Source organism: Pagrus pagrus, assembly GCF_965226575.1.
Source record: "Pagrus pagrus genome assembly, chromosome: 13".
In the NCBI taxonomy this organism is placed as follows: Eukaryota; Metazoa; Chordata; class Actinopteri; order Spariformes; family Sparidae; genus Pagrus; species Pagrus pagrus.
The window spans coordinates 11,947,177-11,971,441 of record NC_140197.1 but is presented as its reverse complement, the minus strand read 5'-3'; the positions used below and the strand labels follow the sequence as shown (position 1 = coordinate 11,971,441).

Genomic DNA, 24,265 nt, shown 5'->3' with positions numbered 1-24,265 from the left:
GGGGTGGAGGGATGTTCAAATCACACCACTGGATATTTATAAGGACACCAGGGGACATCTCCAGCTGTTTATGTGGTGACCAAAACTACTTCTTCTTTTCACCGGACGTCGAACCATCTCCATCCATGACGGTGGCGACCACTGGAGCCTCTCATCTCTCATCACCAACATAGGCCAAGTATAATAAACATGTACAGAAAAGAAGGTGACCACCTCTTTCAACTGTCTCATAGGTCATTTTTAAAATGCATCATCCAAGTTTTTACAAATTAGTATAAAGATATATTAGATGTATTCTGACTTCCTTCTTTCTAGGATTTGGTCCACGTCACAGAGACAGTAAAGGAGAAGAGGAACATCTTTTAACGATGTGAAAATGGCACATGCAGCACTTTCACATCAACAACTGTCCTTTATTTATGCAGACAGACAAGTTGATAACAGAGGTTATGGTTTATGGCACAAAGTTAAGCTGATTTATGGCGAAGAATGACACGTTCTTCATCACAGGTGGTTATGCAAGTGAGATATAGTGAATATCTACAGTACCGAGACATTACAATCCATTTGAAAAGCATATGGTAACCTTCGAAACACAGCACCATTAAAACTAAGACACAGTGTAAAGCAGACTACCCTTCCTCTCCCTTTCCACCTTCCTCCTCCTCCTCCTCCCCCTCCTCTCTACAGTATGTGGAGCAGAATGACTAATGATCAGTTGCTCAGTCACACACCAGAGACTTTCTTTCCCTGCAGCCATATCCAAAATTAGCGCGCGCACACACACATGAATACACAAAGGCACAAATGCACACAGACAAACAGCCAGATATTCAGTGGTAGGTTCATGCACACACACACAGACAAGAGAAGCAGCTCCACCAGAACACTTTGACCTGTTTAACACTGAACAAGACAGAATATGTTATTGTTGTCCGGCCTCGTGTGGTTGTGTCCTGCATGGAGAGGCTGTGCTGTAACAGAAAGGTCAGAAAAGGAGACTTTCACTTTATTAAAAGCTCTTTCTTTCATTCTCTGGAGGCTGAGAAAAAGACACAACCTCTGATCACTGATACAGATGCTGCACAGCAGGAGTATCCATTTGGACCTGAAGTCCTAGTTCTGCTCAGTCCTTGACATTGTTCTCTGAGCTGCAGCTCTCTCTGCTGGATAGACGCAGTCAATACAGATTTCATTTTACTGGATGCCCTGCAGGGAGACATCAGCCGGATTCTTGCTCAAGGACACTTCAGCAGGATGAGAAACATGGCCATCGCAACCTGCTCACTAACTCTGAAGAAGCTCAGAGATCAAACACTTTCATGTTTCACACAGGCCCAGATAACTCTCAGTAATAAGATGATCAAACATCTATAACGAGGGCTGTGTCTGTAAAAAGCTCGGAGGGAAAAGATTTTGTGAGATGTGAGGTTTTGTGGTGCAGATCTGCTCCGCTCACGGCCGTTTGAACAGGGTAAAAACTGAGTAACTACACGTGGTTGCTTCCTGTTTTGACAGACACAGATGAGCTCTGATCTAAATCGTAAGATGTAGGAAGATAAAACCTCTTCTCCTTCCATGTAAATATGCGTCACTGCAGAAACGGCAACAACATGTTGAAGAAGAGGCAGCAGAGAAAGATGTAAACGACTGTTTTATTAAGCTCTGATGATGGGACAAATGCTGATTTAACATATTTACTTCAAAACAATTCAGTTCACATTATTGGAGACTTTTGGACTCTAACAAATTCGCAAGTTTTGGAGGATTACATTAGTTGCATTAAAGGTGCAATGTGTAAGAGTTTAATAAAATTATCAACAGAATGCAAACAAATGTCATTTCACATTGATGTGTTGTGTTGCAGAGATATCTACTGAAGTTAGCATGCTACCCAGCTAGCCCCAGCCTGTACTTTTTCTTAATACCACTCCCAGCTCCCAGTACGGACCACTAGCTGCATGGCTAACTGAGCTAAATAGCTAACAGCAGCTGCAGTTAGCAGCAGTAAGCGCTTACTCTGCTGCAACGAGGCTGCACCTATTTGTTTGGTGTTTTAGAGGTGGCCAATGCTTACATATTGCACCTTTAAGCAAAGAATATAATTTATTTTGAGTTGAATTAGCTCCATTCTGGTTAATCCAGTTTAAGATAATTGTCCTCCCACTCCTGAAACAGGCAGGTCTGTTTGGCTGTTGAATCCTTTTAATATATGCACATATTTTGCATTTAAAACTGATCAGACTCCCATCAAAGGGCCAAACTTAGCTGCTAATTCTTAGTTTAGACTTTTGAGAAGCTCACTGAGACTCGAAAACTTCTCTTTTCCTCAAATATCATCACCAAAATATCTTGTTACAGTAGATATATACAAATAAACAGAGTAGCGTCTGTATGCTATCTTTCACACCATCCTGATATTTCACAGTGTGCAGTCACATGAGTGTCAAGTCTAAAATTATCAACATCAGATGGTTTCCGACAAAATTCTGATGAAGTCTGTGGCTGATTCAAAAAGTAGAAACAGGAAGTCATACGGCAGACTGACATATATCTGACCGTGATGATTAGATAAAACGCAGTGATAAGATAACAACAACAAAAAAAACAGGTCAGTGAGTTAACATGCAGCTGCACGCTCAACTCACAAAATGGAGATTAAACTTCGTGCCCCAGCGGTGGAATAACCTTCAAACTCCGGAGTCTCTTTCCAACTCCCACCAGAGGTGAAAACCTCGCCTCATGAGTGTCTCTCCTCTCTGCTCTAGTTCACTCTAATTGCTATCCAAACATTCCCTCTACCGCTCGTTCCATGTGTTTCGTGACACTTCTCTTGCGTAGTGATTTTGTTGGAGCGCCTTGGCTCTGCCCTTTGGGTGGATATTTTTCGGTGATCTCATTTTCGTGAAGCTTATACTGTTAAACTCATCATAAGTCACTCCGGATAAAAGCGTCAGCTAATGCCAGAAATATGTTCTGAAATGATAAATGATTCATCAGCAGTGGAAAAAGGTAGGTAATAGGTCGAGGTTTTATAATGTCAGTTTTAAACAGATCAAAGTGTCATTAAGGTCAAATTCTGCATGAATCGTGAATAAATGTGCTGGTTTTTAAAAAACAACACCTGTGTCATGACAGGACAGCCTGTTTAGAGTACTTTAACCTATTTGCTCATTGTTTCATACATAAACTATCACAGCAGTGAACTATTAATCTTTTAAGGCAACATGTTTAGTCACATCATGCCGAGAGTCAGATGAGAAGATTGATACCACTCTCGTCACAATAAGTACAAAGCCAGAGCAGCAGCCAGTTAGCTTAGCTTAGCATAAAGAATGTAAAAGGGGGGAAACAGCTAGCCTAGCTCTGTCTGACTGTATCAAAATCCAGCTACCAGCACTTCTAAAGCTCCCAAATTAACTAAAGTGGGAGATGTAATATGTGATTCATGAACTTTTAAGGTGCTGGTGGACAGAGCTAGGCTAGCATTCTTTATGCTAAGCCACAATAACCATCTGCTACCTGTAGCTTCATACATTACAAACATGAGAGTTATCTCGATCTTCTCATCAAACTCTCCCAGTTCACCCAGAAATGAAAATTCTGTCATTATCTACGCAAGTTATTTATACCTGTTTTAAAGCCTAATTGTAGCTGCTAAGCTATAAGTGTTAGCACATACCCCCTCCGAAGTAGGTTGGTATCATCTATTCAAATCAATTTGGGATCTCAGGACTTCCGGAGATTTGCATTGCACAAGTTGAACTGTATTGAGCCACTATGCTTTTTGGGTTGTTTTTTATCGTTTTAAAACAAGTCCCCATCTACTTCAGTTGTTTAGGAGAACGCTGCAATGCTCTTTTGCTGTGAAGCTCCAAAAATGTTATGTGGACTATTAAACTTTACTTGCCTTTTCCATCAACATGAGGTTGATTAATAATGACTGAATTCTCATATATAGGTGCACTGATCCTTTAAATCAGCATGAAGGGTTGGATTCAACATAAAGATGCAATTTTGTGAAAACTGGACTGTCCCTTCACTGAAGAGAGGGAGAAGGAAAGAGACTTTCCATGTCCTTTATAACACATCTGACCAAAAATAACTAAAAACACCTTCAAATCCAGCAGCTCACTAAGAGGACACAGGCCTCAGGCAATATGGCACCGTCAGCACAGCGGGACATACATACAGTAATGAGGTCAGCTCCCAAATGGCACCCAACCATTCTTCAAACAGCGGCAGCATTAGGCTCCATTTGAGCCGTCACCTACATAATGTAGTGCACTTCGTGGCGTTTTCTACACCAAGGCCGGCTTTCTTCATAATGTATCAACTCTGAACTCTGATGTAGCGGGATATCCTCTTTATCGCTGAAAATTTAATCAAATCCAACGGGAAATGTGGAGGAACTAAGAAGCTGTGGAAGCTGCTCAGTGCTGTGTTGAGAGAATAAAGGACATAGTTGCTCTCCGGATCGCCTCTACTAGCTACAAAAAATATGAATCTGATATATTCCAGAGGCTTCTGCATGAATAAAATAAGAGCTCTTCATTGCCTTGAGTGGATTTCAATCTGTATATTTACAATTTTCATCCTGTTAAACTGTTTATTACATTCACTGTTTTCTCAGCTACTAACACTGGTCAGACTTTTTGGCACTATTTTGTTTCCCCATAATATCCCACATCATTACATGTTACACACAGACACCGTTCAGAGGGACCCAGAGGACACACACCATTAAAAAAACAACTGCAACACACAGCCAACCAACATTTTGTTCTCTTCACAGCCATCAGAGGGAGCAGGAAGTGACGTGAAGACAGAATTCAGATTACTCTCATCTTCTTTTAGCATTACTGAAAATAAAAACAACAGGGGGAAGCGGCTGCTAATGCAGAGAATCATAATAACTCCATAGAGGTTTGACATTAACTTTAAGATATACTACATGAGGCTCATGATGCTCTTCATAATTTGAAATAAGTATGTATGTAAGTCTGGAGCTTTGCCAATTCATATTAGCTGGAGATGGACTGGAAAGATTTTAGTTTTAAAAAGTTATTTTGATCTTGTATGTGTGTTACTAATGAAAAACTGTATGTAAAACAGTGATGTCATTAGTGGCTAAGTTGCATTGTGGGTGATGTAGACAACAGGTTTTGAAAAGCAGGTAAATTGACTGACATAAAAAAGGTGATATCTCTGTTGTATAGATTGACCATTTGTTTTGAATCTGTTTATAATGAGTCCAACAGTGTTTTAGTCTACATTACCCATAATGTAACTTTGCCACTGAGTGACATCACTGGAGGCAATTAACAGATTACATGCAGCTTCCTCTGGAGCCACAAAAGGCTTTATACTACTTTTTTCACATATGCAGGAGTGCTCCCCAAGACCTGTAAACACACTTTAATGTGTAAAATTGGGGGATTACCCTTTAACTGCTCACTTCTGATATGTTAAATAATGTCAAAAAAATCATTTTATATCAATTTCCCTCCCTTTTCTTGTCCTATAAAACATTTAAGCCATATACATCAATGTATCCATTCAAATGCTATTTTGGGTGACTAGCTAACATTGGCTTGTGGGTCATAGCAGCTAGCGTAGTAATGTGATGGGTCAGAGGTTTTTGGGGCTCAGTTCAAAGTCCACATATTCCATTACACCCATAAATATGTCACATTACATGAGCTGAACGTGTGCTAACTTCTGTTCTGCTGTAAATTGAATGGGGTTCCCTTTAAGTTGCTTTTGGTACATATTTCATAATATTACCTGAATCAAACCACCATGGCTGTAACTCACTGTCCAAAAATCCTGATCATATTTTCATCGGAGTCAATGATAATGAGGAAACAGCTGATCTAGAAAACTCCACACCGATCTACTCATCTCTCTCTTCTGAGTATCAACAGTTCTGAGAAACCATGAAATGTAACATACTGTGTGTGACCTGCGACACAAGGTCCTCTTCCTCCCCTGCAGCAAAACATCACTTGACTTTACACTGTACAAATGTCAGCCCATCTGTTCGCACACGCATGCAGACGATAATTTCACTGTGAGACACCCAAAGGGCCCGCTGAGCTTCCGTTCTTCAGCTCCAGGGAAAAGTTCATCACATCAGAGCCGAGACATTTGAAGGTCACCGGACCGCCTGGCTGGAGAGTGAGAGTGGAGAAGTCTGCTACGTTTTTTTACTGTCTAACATCGTTTTCTCCACTACTTAGTCCAATTTCTTTCTCTTCTTTATCCAATGTGCCAAATCAGAGCATGAATCAGTCTCTCCCAACATAAACATGAACCTTTTAACACTTTTTACAGATGTCTTCTTGTCCTCTGCAGCTGGACTTGAGTCCATCAGTCTGCGCTGCCCCTCCTGACCAGGCTCTCATGTGTGTAAATGGCTGCAGGTGTGTGTGTGTGTGTGTGTGTGTGTGTTTACATCTATGTGTGTGTTTTATTGTATGTGGACATTCAATACCCAGTACCATTTGCGGGTATGTGCATGTTGAGTGTGGAGAAGCGTGTTCCTGATCCCGGAGCGGTGAAGCTGTAAGCTGCGTACGCCACCGCCGAGCCCACCATCAAGCCTGTCATATAGGAGACTGTCATGGTGTTCCCTGGAGAGAGACACAGAGAGCAGACAGTGACTGTGGAGCTGATACAGACAGAGAATAAAGAGCTATCTTATTCAAAGTGAATGGTGTTAAACAAAAGACACCCCTGGGACAGAAAGGGTGAGACAGTAACAAGACTAAGCAGCCACGTTAGCAGCTCTGTCAGGCTGTAATTAGCTGCAGCAGTGCTTTTACGCTAAATGCTAACGTCAGCATGTTGTTCCTGACTGAAGTTATACTGTTTACCATGTTCACTATTTTAGTTAAGTGTGTTAACAGGTCTTGAGGAGTGCTTCTGCACATGTGAAAAAGGTGGTATAAAGCCTTTTGCGGCTCCAGGGGAAGCTGCATGTCTGATAAATTGCCTCCAGTGATGTCACTGACTGGCTAAGTTGCATTGTGGGTAATGTAGGCACCAGGTTTTAAAAAGGAAGAGGAATGCATTAAACAAACAGGCAGCTGCTGTATCGATTTGATCATGTGTTCTTAAACTGTTTCTATTGATGTAAAAGGAGTGCTAGACCAGTTAACTGTTTTCCATACTTGGGGCCTACATTACCCACAATTTAGCCACTGAGCAATTTATCAGATTACATGCAGCAGCATTTGGAGCCACTTGCTATACTACTCCCTAAGAACTGTAAACATACTTTAATGTGTAAAATTGGTGGAGTTACCCTTTAACTTAACATAAAGAATAGAAACAGGGGTAAACCAGCCCAGTCACCAGAATTGGCATTTTATGTTTCTGCAAACCACAAATACTTTCAATTTTCTACATGTTAAACGTATCATAGTAACATGTCTATGATCTGTGTCATATCATATTCACATTACATCTAACCTATATGAGCCAAGCCAGAGACCACTGTTTGATATAGTGTTTCAACATTTGCATATTTCTTTATATTTGGATCATTTTAATGAGAAATTGGGCCAAATTCCAGCTGTGTTTGTGGGGACAGAAGCATGTAAGCATAACATTAATTTTTATTAAAGTGGTTATCGTTCTAACCAGACCATAAATGCAGCCTTGTTGCAACATAAAATCGAAAACCTAAAGAAAGTTGCAACATAAAAAATTAAGAACAAAACAAAAATTAAAATGGCCATAAAAATGTATTTGCCCAAAACGCCTTTTGACTGCTTCATTTGACAAACCAAGAGTGCTAGACATCTTCCAATTTGAGAAGGTGGAAGCAGTGAAAGCTTTCGGTTGTTGCTCACTAAATGACAAGAACAATTACTTCAACAATTTTCTGTCAATCAGCTAATCCAGTTATAGTTTGATGTGTTATTTTCTGACTTGTTTCAGTCTGAACGTAAACTAAAAGCTGACAAAGAAATCAAAATCCTTTCAATGTTTCCTTAAGCTACAATTATTTTTCCCTCACGGTGAACAGGTCTCACCTGCCAGCTCCCTCTGTTCAGGCGGCACTTTGCCAGCAGCTTGGATCATCGGCACCGACCCAAAGTAGCCATTGGTGACTCCCATGAGGAGGGAGAAGAGACAGGGCCAGGCGGGGTGTGACAGGGTGGGAGCGCTGGCCGGGTACACGCACATGACAAACAGGGGGATGAAGACCACCCTCAGGCAGGAGAAGAAGAGCAGGCGGCCTCCAGACCAGTCGTACGGCAGAGCTGCCAGGATCTGAGGAAAGAGCAGGGGGGTGCTTTAGTGATGCTGGGGGTTAACTCCTCTTCTGCTTTGTCATCAATGCATAAAGTTATAGTTGAAATGAAATGTAAACTTGCACTTTTCTTAACGTTAGACCCTGTTCTGCAGTCATTCTCCTTAGGTCTACTAGTTGCTAATGGCACTCCTCAGAGAGCAACAATAAGTTGAAATGCCACAGAAACAATTTATTTCCACTCTATTCATTGCTCTTTGTTATTGTTCATCCTCTAAGCTACCTTAATTTTTCTTTCCTATTGTCTATCTTATTCCTCTTCTTATCTTTTTCCCCCTCGTTTCAACAAAATGCTAAATTTGCCGTGAGGACAAAAATTCAAAGAATAAAATCAGAATAACTTTCGTTCAGCCAACTTTTTTCCCTTCAAAGTCAAAATAATGACTTCAGGACACCAGATAAGGGTTTCATTTCTGAATATTCAGATAAAGCCTTTGAGCTAAGTGCAATTATCCCAAAATAAACCAGGCTTTTTTTCCCCCATCCTGCGCTCAGGTTTAATAAATGGAGCGACTCCTTTAACAATCTCACAAGGTCAGCTGCTGTGTTAAAGTGTGACTTTGTCACTTTTCTGCTTCTTAAGTGCTGACAAGCCTGACGTGCAATAAAATACCAGGATCTCAGTAAGTGTGAAATGAAATGGGGTCATTACCACTTTTTCTGTGATTGCCAAGAACTACTTGAATTTTGACAGAACATAAGAGATGAGGTAGATAATTATGGATGTTGACATCCCATTATTACAAGTGTATTTCATACTTGAACGTAACAACGCGATTTTCACGAGGGGTGGGGTTGGGTGCATGTCCTCCTCAATGTTCAAAATCCTATTAATGTCTGCCTCACTTTCACAATTTCAATTTGATTCATTCACTAGAAAGACCTCTAAACCCTGTCCTCTTACTGTCAAACCTCCAAAATCCAGTTAATCCAATCAGAATGTTAAAATGTTCATCTGAGTTGTCTTCAGTAATTACAACACACTCACAAAAAATTTTTTTTTCTCATACTGTCCACTGCTGCAGCACCTCTATTCACCCTCTGACTGAACGCACAGTTTTAGTCCCTGTCGCTTTAAGGCTCCCCTGCTCTGATTGGTCAGCTATCACAGGCCTGAGCAGGCACCGCCCATCATGTCTGCACATCCTCTCTGCTGCTGTTTTTGCAACCAGGGCCATGTTAGCGGCATGACTGAGGGCGGTGACCCTTACAGAAGTCCTGATGGCTTGTTTGAAGGCACACTTTCTGAAATAGCATCGAGACCTGCTTTATAATAAAAAACATGGAAACCTCACTTTCTACAACAACGGTCTTTTAAGCTGTGCAAGCAGTAGTGAGTGATTAAAAAGCTTTCTCTCATGTAGCAGACTAGCTTCCCCTTCCTTCTTGGTGGAGTTTGTGGGGTTGTATGCAGCTTGAGAGGAAGGGATGAAAAAAAACTACCTAAACTGCTCTGAATTTTTAGGTTAAAAAAAATCAATTAACTATTTTTAATTACAGATAACTCGCCTAAAATTATGCTACAACTGATTATCAATCAAAGATAAAGACAACTCTCTCCGTAAGATAGATAATAAAAGGTTCATTGTTAATATTTCAAATGGAAGTTTGATATAATAACGATATTTATGAAAAAGAGTCAGGTCTCTTTCAAGGAAAGTTACTGGGTTTTTGCACCATATCAAATCTATTCTGTACATTGTAACATTTTTATTGAACCAGGATGACAAATGTTATCATTATCGATTATTTGGTAGAAGATACACATTTATATAAATGAAGAAAATAACATTTATTTCACTTGTAAAACTATTGTTTTTTGTTATTGAGGAACCTCCGACCTCATTGTGCAATTCTTAAATCTGTTTTTGTTTTGCCACTTGGGGGCAGCAGAAACAAGCTGTGAACACAACACTGACATTTTATCACCCTGTTAATGGATGTGGTGACTGTTTGCAAAGAGGTGCCTTTTTACACATCCAGCAGTCCTGTGTCTGGGTACCGATCAATGAAAGACCAATATTCATCGTCTTTTGAGTCTGTTTTTGGTCTGTAACTCGACATCGTTGTAAATGAGGGCTTCGAGTTTAAATAAAGGTTTGAGTGAATGAAAGAACGAATGTGTTTGGTCTCTAGCGACTCCTGAGGGAAATATTTGCTAAGTAGCTGCTAAATGCTTTGCTGTGTTTGGCACCTTGTCACTGACTGTGTCTCTCTGCTGTTTGATGCTGAGCAGGTAGTGTGAGAGAGGCTTTTCAGAGCTTTTCACAAATAATTGTCTGCTGAAGCCAAGGACAAAGATACTATAAGAGCCATGGGAATGAATCAAGACTGTGAAATTGTGGTTTAAACAATGAGCTACAACTCACTAGAAAGCCAACTGGAGCTGACACTTTTCATATACGAGCAGTCCTGTGATCCATTGTTGAAATAGAAATATTGATGATAGCTGCTTTAACTTTGTCTTTGAAACCAAACTGGAAACCCAGCGCAGGATTTTCTATATCAATTCTGTTTCATTCTATTCTTAGAACGAAACAGAATTAATCCAAAGCTGTACAATCACTGTTATAAAAGGTAAGACCTCCATCTGAGACCATGTTTTATAACATTTACAGAACACATGAAGGTCAAAAAGGTTTCTAAGGGTGTGATTGTGTAAATGCTACATAATACTGAAAGACACCTGCATCTTGTATTCATCTTTAGATTTGGCACTTTCATTTATTAAGGCTGATTAAATTAAATCGGCTGAAGTCGGGTGGAGGGGTGCTGGAAATGACATGAAGTCACAGGAGTCCATGTGTTGGTGAAGTCAAGGACATGTCAATCAAACACAGTCTGTACACAGATCTGTGTGTTCACCATGGGCGTGCAGGGACTTTAAAGCAGCCATCGTTAGTTACCATAACGATAACATTTGTCTATAAAATCATACACTTTCTTTTAGTGGTGAAAGCACCTGAACTTTTGTTATGCAGCTGGAAAAATTCAGGTTGCAGGTTAAGTTAATGAGACAATTAAGCTTGTCTAAAGAGAGAAACTTGAATTCAGAAGTGGTACGGTTGTATTCTTCTGTTTATTGAGGAACATAGATGAGTATTTAATTTCTTGAGTTTATTTATTGCACTAAAAGTGAAGCTAAGCTAAGCTAAGCTAAGCTTGTGAAACGTAAGGACTATGACTGGCACTGAAACTGGCCTCTTAAGGTACAAAGTGGTATTATTTGACAGGATGGCTAGCTGGTTAGCATGCTAACTTCAGCACACATCTCCACAACACAATACATAAATGTTTTTACCATAACTTCAGCACTTTCGCTTCAAAAAGGCCATTTGTCTCACCTTGCCAACAAAGTCCGACATGTTGAAGGTGGCCATGATGAGGATGGGGAGCCATTCGCCTAAGGTGGGGTTTTTTATCTCTGACTCCAGGCCGGGGAACAGACACAGAGTGATGCTGTAGGTCACTGCTATAGACAGCATGTAGGCCCAGATGACGCGGGACACCACGTAACGATGCAGGATCATGTCTGGTTAGAGGAGACACAGGCAGGTTGATGTTTAAAAAACCTTAAAACTCCCTCTTGAGCAGGTTAATTCACTAAGAACTCCCCCCTCCTCCCTACAATCACCAGGGGATGCATTTAAATTTCAAACCCATCTGTGAGAGTCAGAGGGTAATTGAGCAGTGAGTACACGGGATTAAAACAGAGAGTACCTCGGACGCCGGGCCAGCTTTTCCTTATCTTGGCTTTCGGGGCGTCGAATCGCACGTATGTCCCACCAGCAATGTCCTCGACGCTTTCCTCTGTGGATGGCAGTCCTGTCCCACCATTTCCCTGAGGAAGACACAGAGATATTCCATTTTTTTAAAAACAATTTCAAGGCTTTTTGAAGGACATGAACAGTTCATTAAGAAAACACTAGAGGTAGCCATCATGCAGTAAATAACCATATTCTCTTGCCCTGGTTTGTACTTTTTAAGCTTTTCCAAGGTTTCTTCTCTCCACTCATAATGGCTTCCTGGCTGCATGACATCAGCTTTTTATGAGGATGGCTGTAAGTTGCTGCAGGTTGACGTAATGATGAGACTGCAGATCGGACTGAAAGCAAGCCCACACACACACACACACACACACACACACACACACACTAGCACGGCTACAAACATTTCTTCTTTATCCAAACATATAGACACGTCCCTCTCTCCATATGTCTCTGTCCAAACACACACTTTTTAATATGCACATCACACAGGCACATGCCGCACACACACACACACACACACACACACACTCCTATCCATTAGTTGATTAGAGGGACTTGCGGGCCAGAAGGCACTACTCCTCTTGATTATCTCATAATATAGAGTGCTGCCTCGGTTTCCCCCGGCAACCAGAACAAAGAGCTGCCTGAATCAGCCCCCAGACTCAGATCCGCAAACACCAACGCACGCACACACCACTGTGAAACACCGGGGGACACACGCTTGTCTTTTGCGTAACGGCGCTCAAACACAAACACGCACACATGAAAAGATGAGAGCCTGAGGTGATGTGTCATCCTTTCATGGCTCTGAACACAAACACAAACACAAACACACACACACACACACACACACACACACACACACACACGGTCTGATGATCTGCTCCATGTCTTCAGGCTACAAAGTGCTGCTTCACCTTCTCTTCTGTCATTTCGGTCTCTCATTGCCATGACTGATCTGCTCCCTGCCTTCTCTCCTTTCCTTTCTCGCTCTCCTTCTGTTTTAACTGTAATGTTTGTGATGATCCCTCACTCCTCCTCCCCCTGGCTGCCTCTGTCTCCCCCCTTCTGTTTCACCGGCTCAACAGTTTTCTCCCAACCGTTTTCTCCTCTCAGTGTCGTGACTCTCATTTTCTCTCTGTTCGCTGGAGGCCTCAACCTCTCCCTTCCTCTCTGAAACTCCATCTGTCTTCATTTTTCACCCTGCATAACAACTCTCTACCTCTACATACTTCAACCCTACTAACCCCTCCCAAAATCTCTTTCTCTTCCTCCATCAATATTTCTCTTTCTGAGTGGTAGCCAAAAAGGCAGCGCGCATCTTAAATAAATGATTCTGCATTTTAAAAACGCACACAGCCCTCAATCTTTGTGCACACACCCGGGCTGAAACAAGCAAGTGGCACACACTGCTCACAGAAACCAACAAGGAAAGGGAGTTGCATGACACCGCAGTTTAGAGGCCTGACGTTTCCTCCCTGTCATGGTTCAGAAACAGTTTGTTGGTGCAACATTTATGAAGGGTTTAATGAATGAAACGTGTGACTTTAATGACAGAATCTGCTCCTCCATGTGTACAATCTCTCAATCTGACTTGAAAAACTGCAAATTATACACAGTAAGCTGAAGGAAAAATGGATGCTAATGGGTGGACGGATGATGGATTTCAGAGGCTGACCACTAAAATAAAATGGCGGGGGTGAATTATAGTGCACTGTAACGTAAATAGAGAATTTTTGGACATGGACGATGAGTCATGCAAGCAGCTCTTTGGGGCTGTACTTGCACACAGGAGTGCTTAATAATGAACAACAACACAAGTGAGCATGCTAAAAACTAAAAAAAGACAAAATTATTTTTTTAAAATAACACGTCTACTGAGCTTGTAGAAAGCTCTGTAGATGTTTTTTTCCTTAAAAACATTGTGAATCAATAATGTTGGTAATACCAACATTATTAATTCACAATCTTTCACAATTGATCACTGTGGAAACACAGTGATCAAGAGTCTTGATAGTTGCCAGTTTGTGATAAAACACTAAGGAATGGCTAAGTTGCCGTATGCCCCAAGCATACTGTAACGTTCCTGCCCTAATGTTAGCTAGTAGCTAGCATTAGCAACGTTAATGTTAGATTGCTATAGCAACAAGAGCAACGTAAACGTTGGCTAGCCAGTGGAAGCAGCATTAGCTAATGCACAACCTGGCAACCACTTAAGGGGGCAGATCACAACAGTGAAAAAACATTCCTAATTTCAAAGGTTTGTCTTCTGGACACAAGATGTCTCCTACACCACTGTTAAGTCCATTCACAGTGTCTAGTTTCCACATCTCACTTGTGTTTGCTGAATATTGGACCAGGATTGGCTCCCAAACTATTTGTGATGTAACAAATCATGCTTGTAGGCCCGCCTCCTAAAATCTGATTTCCAATGAGCACAGAGAAACTGTACACTTTGGGCCACGAATGTGAAAACAGTCCTCTAGTGTCAAACTCTGCACGGACATCATTAACACAGTGATGCTCAAACATTTGACAGTAGGAATAAGAAGAAAAACCCATTTTGGACTTGAGGTGGACTTTAAAATCCCGAGGGAGACATGAATGTATGTATTAATGTTAAGACATTGCACCAAAAACCATAACTGTAACCCTCATGGCGGTGCTAGAGGAAAAGTGAAGGGATTAATAAAGTCAGCTGGATTCATCCTCCGAGGATCGTAAATGTCTCTACAAAATTTCAGAGCGATTCACAGTAGTAAATATACCAGTCTGGACCATAGGAGAGGAAGAACCAACCAGTTTATAGAGCCAGACTAGTGACATGACTAAAAATAAATATTCAGTAAACTGACTGTAGTCAAGAACCTGCCCACAAACTTACAAATCTTACTTCCTCTGCGGTGACATCATGGTGAACGCGGTATCCGGCCCCGTTGTCACGCGGGTCGTGACACTTGCCCGGACCTTTGCCCGGTGTGTGGCTGGTGTAGTAGCGGACGAATCGGGAGCGGCGCACCAGCAGGTGAAGCAGGAAGCAGAGCATCTCCATGCTGATGGAGACGAGGAAGAAGATGAGCGTGTTCCTCCTCTCGTCGTTGATCAGCAGCTTGGTGAAGATGCGAGACAGGGAGATGATGACCCCCGCTGTACCTGGGTGAGAATAACAGAGGAGATTAAGACGGATGAAGCGAGGAGAAAATGTAAAAGTGAGAAATGCAAGGAGAAGAGAACGAAAGCAGGGATGTATGTGTGCGTACTCACTCTCTCCAGTCATCACCCCCTGTGTGTACCTCTTGGGCAGCATCCCCATGTAACCATAGAAACTGGACTGCTGCACTGGGGAGGGAAGAGGAAGTGGTTATCACTGCCCAACAGTCAACATTGTAACAACACCATTTATTTAGCAGCACAGCTTCCTGAACCTCCACACGCCGCTCAAGCGGAGCTGACTGACCTCTGGACCTGAGCTAATTAAACTGCTCTACTGCTGCTGGCTGACAGGCTCTGTGTTCACACTCGCAGTAACAATGAGGAGACTGGCTCAGTGTATGCAAGACATTAGCAGCAGCTGAGGGCTGAAGCCTCAGCTGTGCTTGTCCTGTCACTGTTGCTTGTTCATTTGACAGCTATGAGTGATATTTCATTGGAACAACAAAAGCACCGACATTTTATATTACACTGTGTTTATACAAGAGGTGGACAGAGTGTCAAAAACTGCATTGTAGTGCAATAAAATGACACCCCAGGCATCTTTTTCTGCATTTTAATCTCCAGAAATTGTTCATAACGACCCATATCGGACAACATATACGCCAATACTGATTCATCTGTGATGATATCAGCTGATAATATCGACCATCAGTCGGGCTCTACTCCTGAGGGAAATATCCGACTCTTTATTATCATGTTCACCAGCTAGACACTAACTTTGTCTGTCAGCTGTTTGGTGCTGGGCGGGCAGCATTGTTATTAGTAGTACCTGTGCATCCGAAGGCCACCACTCCCACGGACACAAGGTTAACGATGTATGCCTGCCTGGTGGTGAACTTGGCCAGCCACACGTCAAACACGCTGACAAAGATCAGCGGCCCGAGAGCCAAGACGTAACCTGCAGAGAAAGAGATGGACAGACAGACAGACAGTGAGGACAATCCACGAAACCAGGTCACGTTCTGACTGCATGACTGACCATATTTTTGACAGGCCAGACGTGCGGAAAGTATGGCTTTCATCTGGAGTCCGATACCGAGTTTATTAACTCCTCGAGCTCTCGCGCAGACACCACACTTCAAAAGACATTTCCTCAAGGATTCAGGAGGAGCTATTTTAAGCTGCAGAGGGTACGATAGTGGAACCTTGCTCGTACATGCTGTATATGTGTAGAGATATCAAACTCCTCCTCGGGGAACATACATTTTTAAAGAGGATTTTTTCATTTTTTGCTCAAAAATATTTTTCACGCTGGGTAGGATGAGCAACTAGAATATTTTCACGTTGCTCTCTGATATCACAGTGTCTTACTGAGAATTATTTACACTGCGAAGATGAGTAGCAGCTTAAAAAAACAGCAAGTTAATGAATAATTTTTGGCCATATTCAGATTTCTCCAGTCTCAGGCTTATTCTTTCACAAACCTGATGCAAAATCTGACTGAATGTGTATCTTAAATAGAATAGTGAGTTCCCTTTCAATGTGTTTGGAGAGCTGAAAACAAAACTGGAGATGACACAAGATTTTAAAAAGTTAAAAGAAGAAAAGAAGGAAAGGAAAAATACCCACACTCTGGAAAGACGGCCCCTCGTGAATTCACAGTCTTTGGCGAAGTTTGTTTGAAACATTTTACGAATAAAAAACCACAGGAGAATTATGGCAGAGTGTGTTTTTCTCTTCCTCTTTATACTGTCTTTCAGCCTTGAGGTTCCCCAAAGGGCCATTATTAAATGAGCAACAGCACAAGTTGCCATAATGAGAAATTTTTCACAATTAGAGCTCCCTCTGTGAGCTGCTTCCTGCCTGACTTACCCACAGTGATTCTGGTGTGCATGCTTAGTCTCTCCACCAGCACGTTGTTGAGGATGACGGCCAACAGAGCCACCAGGATGTACGTCAGACTCATGTCGAACACGATGGACGTCCCTGAAACACACACACACACACACACACACATACACACAAGAGCAATGACTCATGGGAGCTTGGTATTTATGTGTCTGTGAAATTCATGTCCTCTCTCTAAGCACATGCACCGCTTTACTCATCCATATTCATACCTTTAAACTTGTGGTGCAGGTAGTCCACATCCGTGATGAAACTGTTGTAGGGAAGCAGGAAGCCCACTCCAGCCAATAACATCGCAAAGTAGATGCCATGGTAACGGTCGTCAGGAATCGGCTCCTCAAAGTCTGAGCGGGAAGAGAGGGAGAGAAGTGTTAGAGAATTTTAAACACCGATGGGGATGAAAAAAATTGACTTCAAAACATCTGAATTAGGTCTGAAGCAGACTCATTCGATCTTCATTAAAGCTAATCAGGACGAATGGAGCTGTAGCGGCAGCAGTGACGCCTCGGCTCCACTGATGGAGCAGCTAACGCAGCACAGGACCTTGTTCCTGGTGTGTTGGTGGTTAAATTGATCGGGGAAAGTGCTGATGGTGGACTAGCTGCCCGACTGGTTTCAGCTGAAAGCTGGACTTCTGTGTTCTGCAGCTGATTCAGTTAAATGGTTAAAGTGTGATGTGCAGCGTCTTTATATAACTGCTCATAATCCTTTTCTAATCCAGTGAGCCGACTATTAACGGCTCCAAACCATTTCTGACCATTTATATTTTACTGACGACGAACAGGGGGGAAAAAACATGAATCTGTGACTGTTTATTTCACTTGTTGATGTTTTATGTAATGTATTATTATGGTAACCGGGGCTGGTAAATTGTTTTCCTATTTGTCTGCCAAGGGACTTATAATTTGCACTTAGCTTGTCTGCAATTACATATCATTTTCTCATAAATAGATACTGATTTTTATAACCATATACGCAGTGGCAATGCATACACAACACTGCTCCTGGAAGCGTTCCCTTTTCTGCTGTTCTGGTGGCGTTGTTTTTTTCTGGGTTAAGTAAAGGAAGTGAAGCAGTTCCGGCTTTCAGCAGAAGGATTGCTCAGAAAAAAGCAAACTGTGGAGTTAGCATGAGCGGCGAGCATCACCATGGCTGCAAAGACTGAAGGGAAGATCACCGCCTGCAGAAACTCAAACCTCATTAACTGAAAATCCAATGAAGACGCAGCACAGCCCACAATGTGTGACAGACGTTTCAGTGCAGAGACGGCAAAAACCGACAGCGTGGAGGTGTTTTATGATTGATTTTGACTTTAGATGTTAGAGGGTTGTGCAAAAATGATTGGGGTGTGTGAGGAAGGAGGAAAGCAAGATCCTCCACAGGTTTATTCGTGTTTTGTTTAAAACCCTTCCCTTAAACATACAATATGTCATTTCTGCCTTTAGGAGTCTCTCAATCAAAATGAAAGACATAGTTTGATGAAGTAGTGTAGGATCATGGGAGTTGTTGTCTCAAACAAACCACCATTGTAAATGAAAATCTATCTGACGTGACTTAGGCAATTATCAAACACATTTTAATGCGGAAGTGTTATACACTTTGTCTTTAAAGGTCATATAGATAACAAATTGATGGACAAATCCTTTTTTAAAGATACAGAGCTTGTAGAGGATGGTAGGATGAGCCACTTTTTCATGTTACTCTCTGATATCACAGTATTTAACCTGCAAAGATGAGTAACAGCATCAAAAAACAGCAAGTTAATGAATAATTTTTGACCATATTCAGATTTCTCCAGTGTCAGGCTTATCCTTTCACAAACCTGGTGCAAAATCTGTCTGAATGTGTATCTTTAATAGCATCGTGAGCTCCCTTTCAAAATGTTTTGAAGGCTGAATGGCGGTGATGTAAGTTGTCTTTTTGATGTTCCTGTAACTAACTATAAAGCAAGAGAACGCTGAAATCAAATATCCTTGTCTCCCAAAATAGTCAGACTACTCATCCTTCAGTAAAATAAAAATGACACCACCGTCTCCCTTTTCTGACCCCCTCATACTGTTCCTGGGATACACACAGATTGTTGTGTATATATACATGCAGGACTATAAAGACAGTCAAGGATTAATTCAGTCTTTGAGTCTGCCTCTTCACTTCCGTTCAGTCTCTGTAGAGAACGCTATATTGTTGTCTGTACACTGAGATATGAAGACTGATGGTGTACAGGAGAAGGAGAGACGGAGCAGCAGACAGAGGACCCTCGCTGTGCATCCTTGGTCACTTGTGATCTGATTAACATGCCCTTTGTGCAACCTGAGTATCCAGGCAACACAGCAATTTGCTGTTAACAAGGCTCGCATCCTGTTTTTACATACACTTCCCTCATTCTGTCTGTGTTTTGATCTCTCAGCCCCCAACACTGTCTACAAAGACACTGAAAACACGTCCTTAATACAAATCAGCCTGACTTGTGTTTCTTATAAAAACGTGTGACTTGTTCTCTGATTGTTTTTCCTGGGATGTTTTGAAAGTAGAACTGAAATTTGAATTCTCCTCACTTCACAGTAGGAACACATAAACATTAACGCTACTGCAGCTATTGTCTGTAATTTTCCGCCTTTTCAACAGAAGATAAAACCGTTTATGGACGTAATTATGGAAATAATGGCTTCAAACCTCCGGGTGGGTGTTTCCTGATTGACATTTAAGCACGGGTGTTGCTAGGAGAGCGCTGTCTACTACTACCTTTTCAACAAAAGCACCCACGGCTTTGTTTTTGTATCACGTCGTACGTTCATCAGCTGTCTGTCCCTTTACAACACTCACACTCAGAAAGGTAGAGCTAGCAAACTAGGCTAACTAACTTCCACCTGAAAAATAAAGCCGGTTCTCTTAGCATGCTAATGTTAGTGCCGGTTCCCACTAGTTTACACATTATTTGTTCGGACAATACACAATGCAATGTATTGGTAGGGGTTTTTCAGTAATGCAATAGAGTTGCAGCCCAGGAAAACTAAAACAATGAGCTGAAAGTAGCTAAAATCCTCCATAGAGCTGTGAGGAACTGCTGCAGGTGCTAGCACTCTGCACTGGTTCCCACGAGTTTAGACATGACTTTTCATGCTGAGTCATCAGCTTAAAGCATGAATTATATCGCCTGAAGGAGGGGGGCTAGCTAGCATTTGCTGTTTCGTTGTCATGGGTTCAGTTGTTGTTGTGGTTAAATCGCACATGCGACTATAAGCTCAACACCTGGAAAACAACCTGAAGTGATATCAGGAGCTATTTTGGTGCCTGCCCACAGATATCGCTCACATGATAGCACAGACAGACACAGGAACAATACTGTAGACAACAAGATCACTGGAGAAAAATGAATAAAACTTGAATTTCTTCATTTTGTAATTATAGTTCTCACCTAAAAAACACACGTCAAAACAAACAAGAATAGACTGTATTTATACACTGATTTCACAGCAAAAATGTTCTATCTATCCATCTATCTATCTATCTATCAACATACTTTGTTTTTCCTGGTGTTGAGTAGAAGACGGATATCGGTGTGGGATTCGTTTTTCACCTTGATAAATTGTTGTTGTTGATACCTCTATCCTTCTTTCCTTGTGTGTGTCTGTCTATTTATAAAACCAGTACACACACACACACACGCGCACACACACACACACACACACACACATAGTGTGAATAGATAGAAACTCCCTCACCGGGCTCGGACAGAGCCAGCACTCCTCGCTCCGGGGCATCTTTACTGATCTCCTCCTCCTCCAGCTGGTATGAGTCGAAGCTGTAGCTCTGCACCACGCCACTCTCTCTTCCCTCTCTCCAGCCCTCCCTCCCTCCATCCCTCCATCCAGCTCTTCCTCCATCCCTCCACACATCCCTCTCCTCGGGCATCTGGACCGGCGTGGGCCTGCGGCGCTCCGCTCCCACTGAGCCCATCTTTGCGACTGAAGTATGCACACAAATACACACACACACAAGCTACACACTTCACTAGACACCGCGAGCTACACAATGTTGTGAGCGTGCATTTTAAAAACAATCACGGTGACACACAGTGGGAGAGAGGCAGGAGACCTTCAGATGATGGAGGATCTGCGGGGGAAACAGACGCAGAAACAGAATCGAAATGTAAAAGACAGAGGGAGAATAAAAAAAGAAACAATCTGTCAGAGTCACGGTAAAAGTGATGAGAGTCAAGGTTAGACACCTCAAAGAAATGTAGCTGGCTGTGTGAGTGTTTGTGTGTGTGTGTGTGTGTGTGAGAGGCATATTAAATGAGAAGAGGAGAGTGACAAAGGATGCATGACTGGGTGACAGACAAGGTGAGGGAGAATGCAGCTCTGCATTCAATAAACAGGCCCTGCAATATACAACATATATAACTGAGCAATGTAGAAGAGAGGAGGAAATGTGTTCGTCAGCTGATACAATATCATTCAACCGCAGTGCTGATGGTGAAATAACCAAAATATTTACTGGTTGGAGCTTCTCCTGTGTGAGAACGTTCTGTTTGTTTATGTTTTATAACTTTGCATACTGAATATTTTACACTATTTCCTAAACTAAACCAACAAACAATCATCATATTCATTGAAAACTACTATAATTGTTATTTGCAGCCCTGTAGCATACATAACAGTATTGAGATAAGTAATCTGTTTGAGTAAGACTTGTAGTATAAAGGGTAATGAGCGAGAACGCTGAACAATAAAGTCGTTTTAAATAAATCAGCTGACATAAAGCTGTTTAATTCTGGGAAATTCAAAGTGAAGGTAACCAATAAAAACCAACAGTGTGTAGTAATGATTACATTTATCATTATGCAGCTGAAATTAAAGGTCCAGTGTGTACGATTTAGTGGCATCGTCTCACCCTTCCCTTCAAAGGATGTAGAAGAATACAGCAGCCACTAAAAACATCAAAAATGTGAAAGGCCTTCTCTAGAGCTCGTGCTTGGTTTGATCGTTCTGGGCTACTGTAGAAACATGGCAGATTTTCTCTGTAGATAGAAAAAGCCCATTCTAAGATAAAAACAAAGCAAAACAACGATTCTTAGTTTAAGGTGATTACACAAATAAAAAACCTAATTATGATTATTATATTCAATTTCTTTCGGTTGGTTGGTTTGTGAGCAGGATTACACAAAAACCGCTGAGCAGATTTCCACGAAACTTGGATGCAGGATGTGTCTCGGCCCAGAATAGACCCAATTATCTTTTGGTGCAGATCCGGATAAAGGGATGGAGCCAGTCATTTTTTTGTCACTTCCTTTAACATTGCCGGATAGGGCAATTTTTGGACATTCTCTTTAATCTCTCGGGGAATATTGCCTGGTTCTTGATGATGCTGTATGTTTACAATAACAATATTCATAAATTCCCATTGAAATCATTCTGATTGAAGATTGCAGGTCAATTGTCTACATGGCATGGGATCAGTAGGGTCGGGTGTTACATGCAACAACAAATGAGTGATGTTGCGTCATGCATTCCTCTTCCTCGTTGGATATTTTGTTTGACCAGCTCCCTGTCCTGAAGATGGATATCTATCATTTTTTTTAAATTTTGTTTTAAACCAACTATGTTCAGAATTTAAGCCTAATGAGTGAGAACAAAAGGGGACTGTTGGGCCTTTTTGCATTAACATAAATGAAAATATTTGCATAGATCACGAAAATAGTTAATTGATCATTTCATCAACTGTCTTACTGATTCATCGACTAAACATTTAGCTCTGTCATGCACCATCTTTACCCGCCCACCAAACATGGCTGACAGTGTATTCTCCCTTCTGTCATTACAGCAGCTGACACACGGCTCAATAACCTGCTTTCATTAACTGCAGTCAACAGGGAACAACTGTTGAGGAAAATGTTATTATTACAAGCTCGATCAATAGAAATGGGTATTGACACTGCTCCATATGCAAACACAGACACAAAGCTCCTCTATTGTGTGGACCTGTGTGCTGCCACACACTTCAGCTCATCCACCGTGTGGCCCCTGATGACCTGAGAGACACATTTCAGAGACTCAGAGAGGAACTGCTGTGTTTTTTTTTTTTAGTGCCGAGAGCTGAGATCCTATTTTAAACCCGCAGCTGTGTGGAAAGTGGCAGGATGGGATGATGTAAGATGGTTATCATCTCTGTAATTTGCGCTCATCCTGATGCTGATGCAGGGGAACAGGTGATTAAACACAGCCTCCCTCTCCGGGACACGAAACAGTGGAGGAGCCGCTTATTGAATTGCGTGCTGGTTTGAAATCAAATCATGAAGCCAAATTCACTGTGGTCTCCAGTGAGGTTCCGTGTCCGGACTCGAGGAGGCGCTCTCGGCCCTCCTCGGTTCAAATTAAAAGGCTCCAGCCACAGAGCCATAATTGAATTGCGGTCTAATATCACAATGCAGTTTGTGATGCTCACTCACGGAATAATAATAAGAAAATGAACACGCAGAGTGAGAAAAATCACTTTCGCACCTTTATTTCCCAACACACATCTGGGTAAAAACCAGATGTTTGCTTTAAACGCGTTGATTCCAAATCAATTAAGCTCACGTGTTACTACACAGGCGCGCGTGAGAATTATAAACGGTGGTTAATTAAAGGCAACAAACACGACGGCTGAGCTGTGAGGACACACACAGCTGCTCTCTCAGTTATTCCTCTCCAAAACCATCATTAAAACGACCTCCAATCAAGTCCAACAAGCTTTAAAATGTCGCTTTTTCAAATCCGTCCTTGTGTTTTCGTCTGCAACGCCCGCGACCACCGCGCGCTCTCCCTCAGACGAACAACAAAAACACACAAACAACAGGTTACCAATGGCCCCTTTACCTCCAGCGTCTCCCCTCTCGCTCCCCTGTGTCGCGTCCGCTCCTCCGGCTCTGGCAGCGGCGGGGGGGGAGCGGGAAGTCCTTCCTCGCAGGGTCCTCGAGAGGTGGGCTCTGCCGACCGGACCTGATGGTCTCTCCTCCTCCTCCTCCTCCTCAGCCCGTCTCCATCAGACAGAAAGGGAAGCCCCCGGTGCCGTCCTGCGTGCGCTCCTGTAACGCACCATCCAACAGCAGAGCAGAGGAGAGGAAGCGTGG

General features: G+C 42.1%; 1 protein-coding gene across 2 annotated transcripts; it reads right to left on the bottom strand.

Annotated features, from left to right (window-relative positions):
- Positions 1–1,635: 1,635 nt before the first annotated feature.
- slc29a4a (solute carrier family 29 member 4a) lies at positions 1,636–24,255 on the bottom strand. Of its 2 annotated transcripts, none has more exons than XM_084371802.1 (11): positions 24,012–24,255; positions 20,877–21,267; positions 17,367–17,498; positions 17,119–17,232; positions 16,076–16,204; positions 15,358–15,432; positions 14,978–15,246; positions 12,044–12,164; positions 11,668–11,855; positions 8,043–8,283; positions 1,636–6,635 (listed from the first exon to the last, which is right to left on the bottom strand). In XM_084371802.1, the coding sequence occupies exons 2-11, from the start codon at positions 21,109–21,111 to the stop codon at positions 6,490–6,492; spliced, it is 1,650 nt and encodes a 549-aa protein (XP_084227928.1). In that variant the 5' UTR covers positions 21,112–21,267; positions 24,012–24,255; the 3' UTR covers positions 1,636–6,489. The 2 variants fall into 2 exon arrangements, with proteins under 2 accessions (XP_084227928.1, XP_084227929.1); XM_084371803.1 differs by having other exon boundaries at positions 14,987–15,246.
- Between the last annotated feature and the right edge of the window lie 10 nt (positions 24,256–24,265).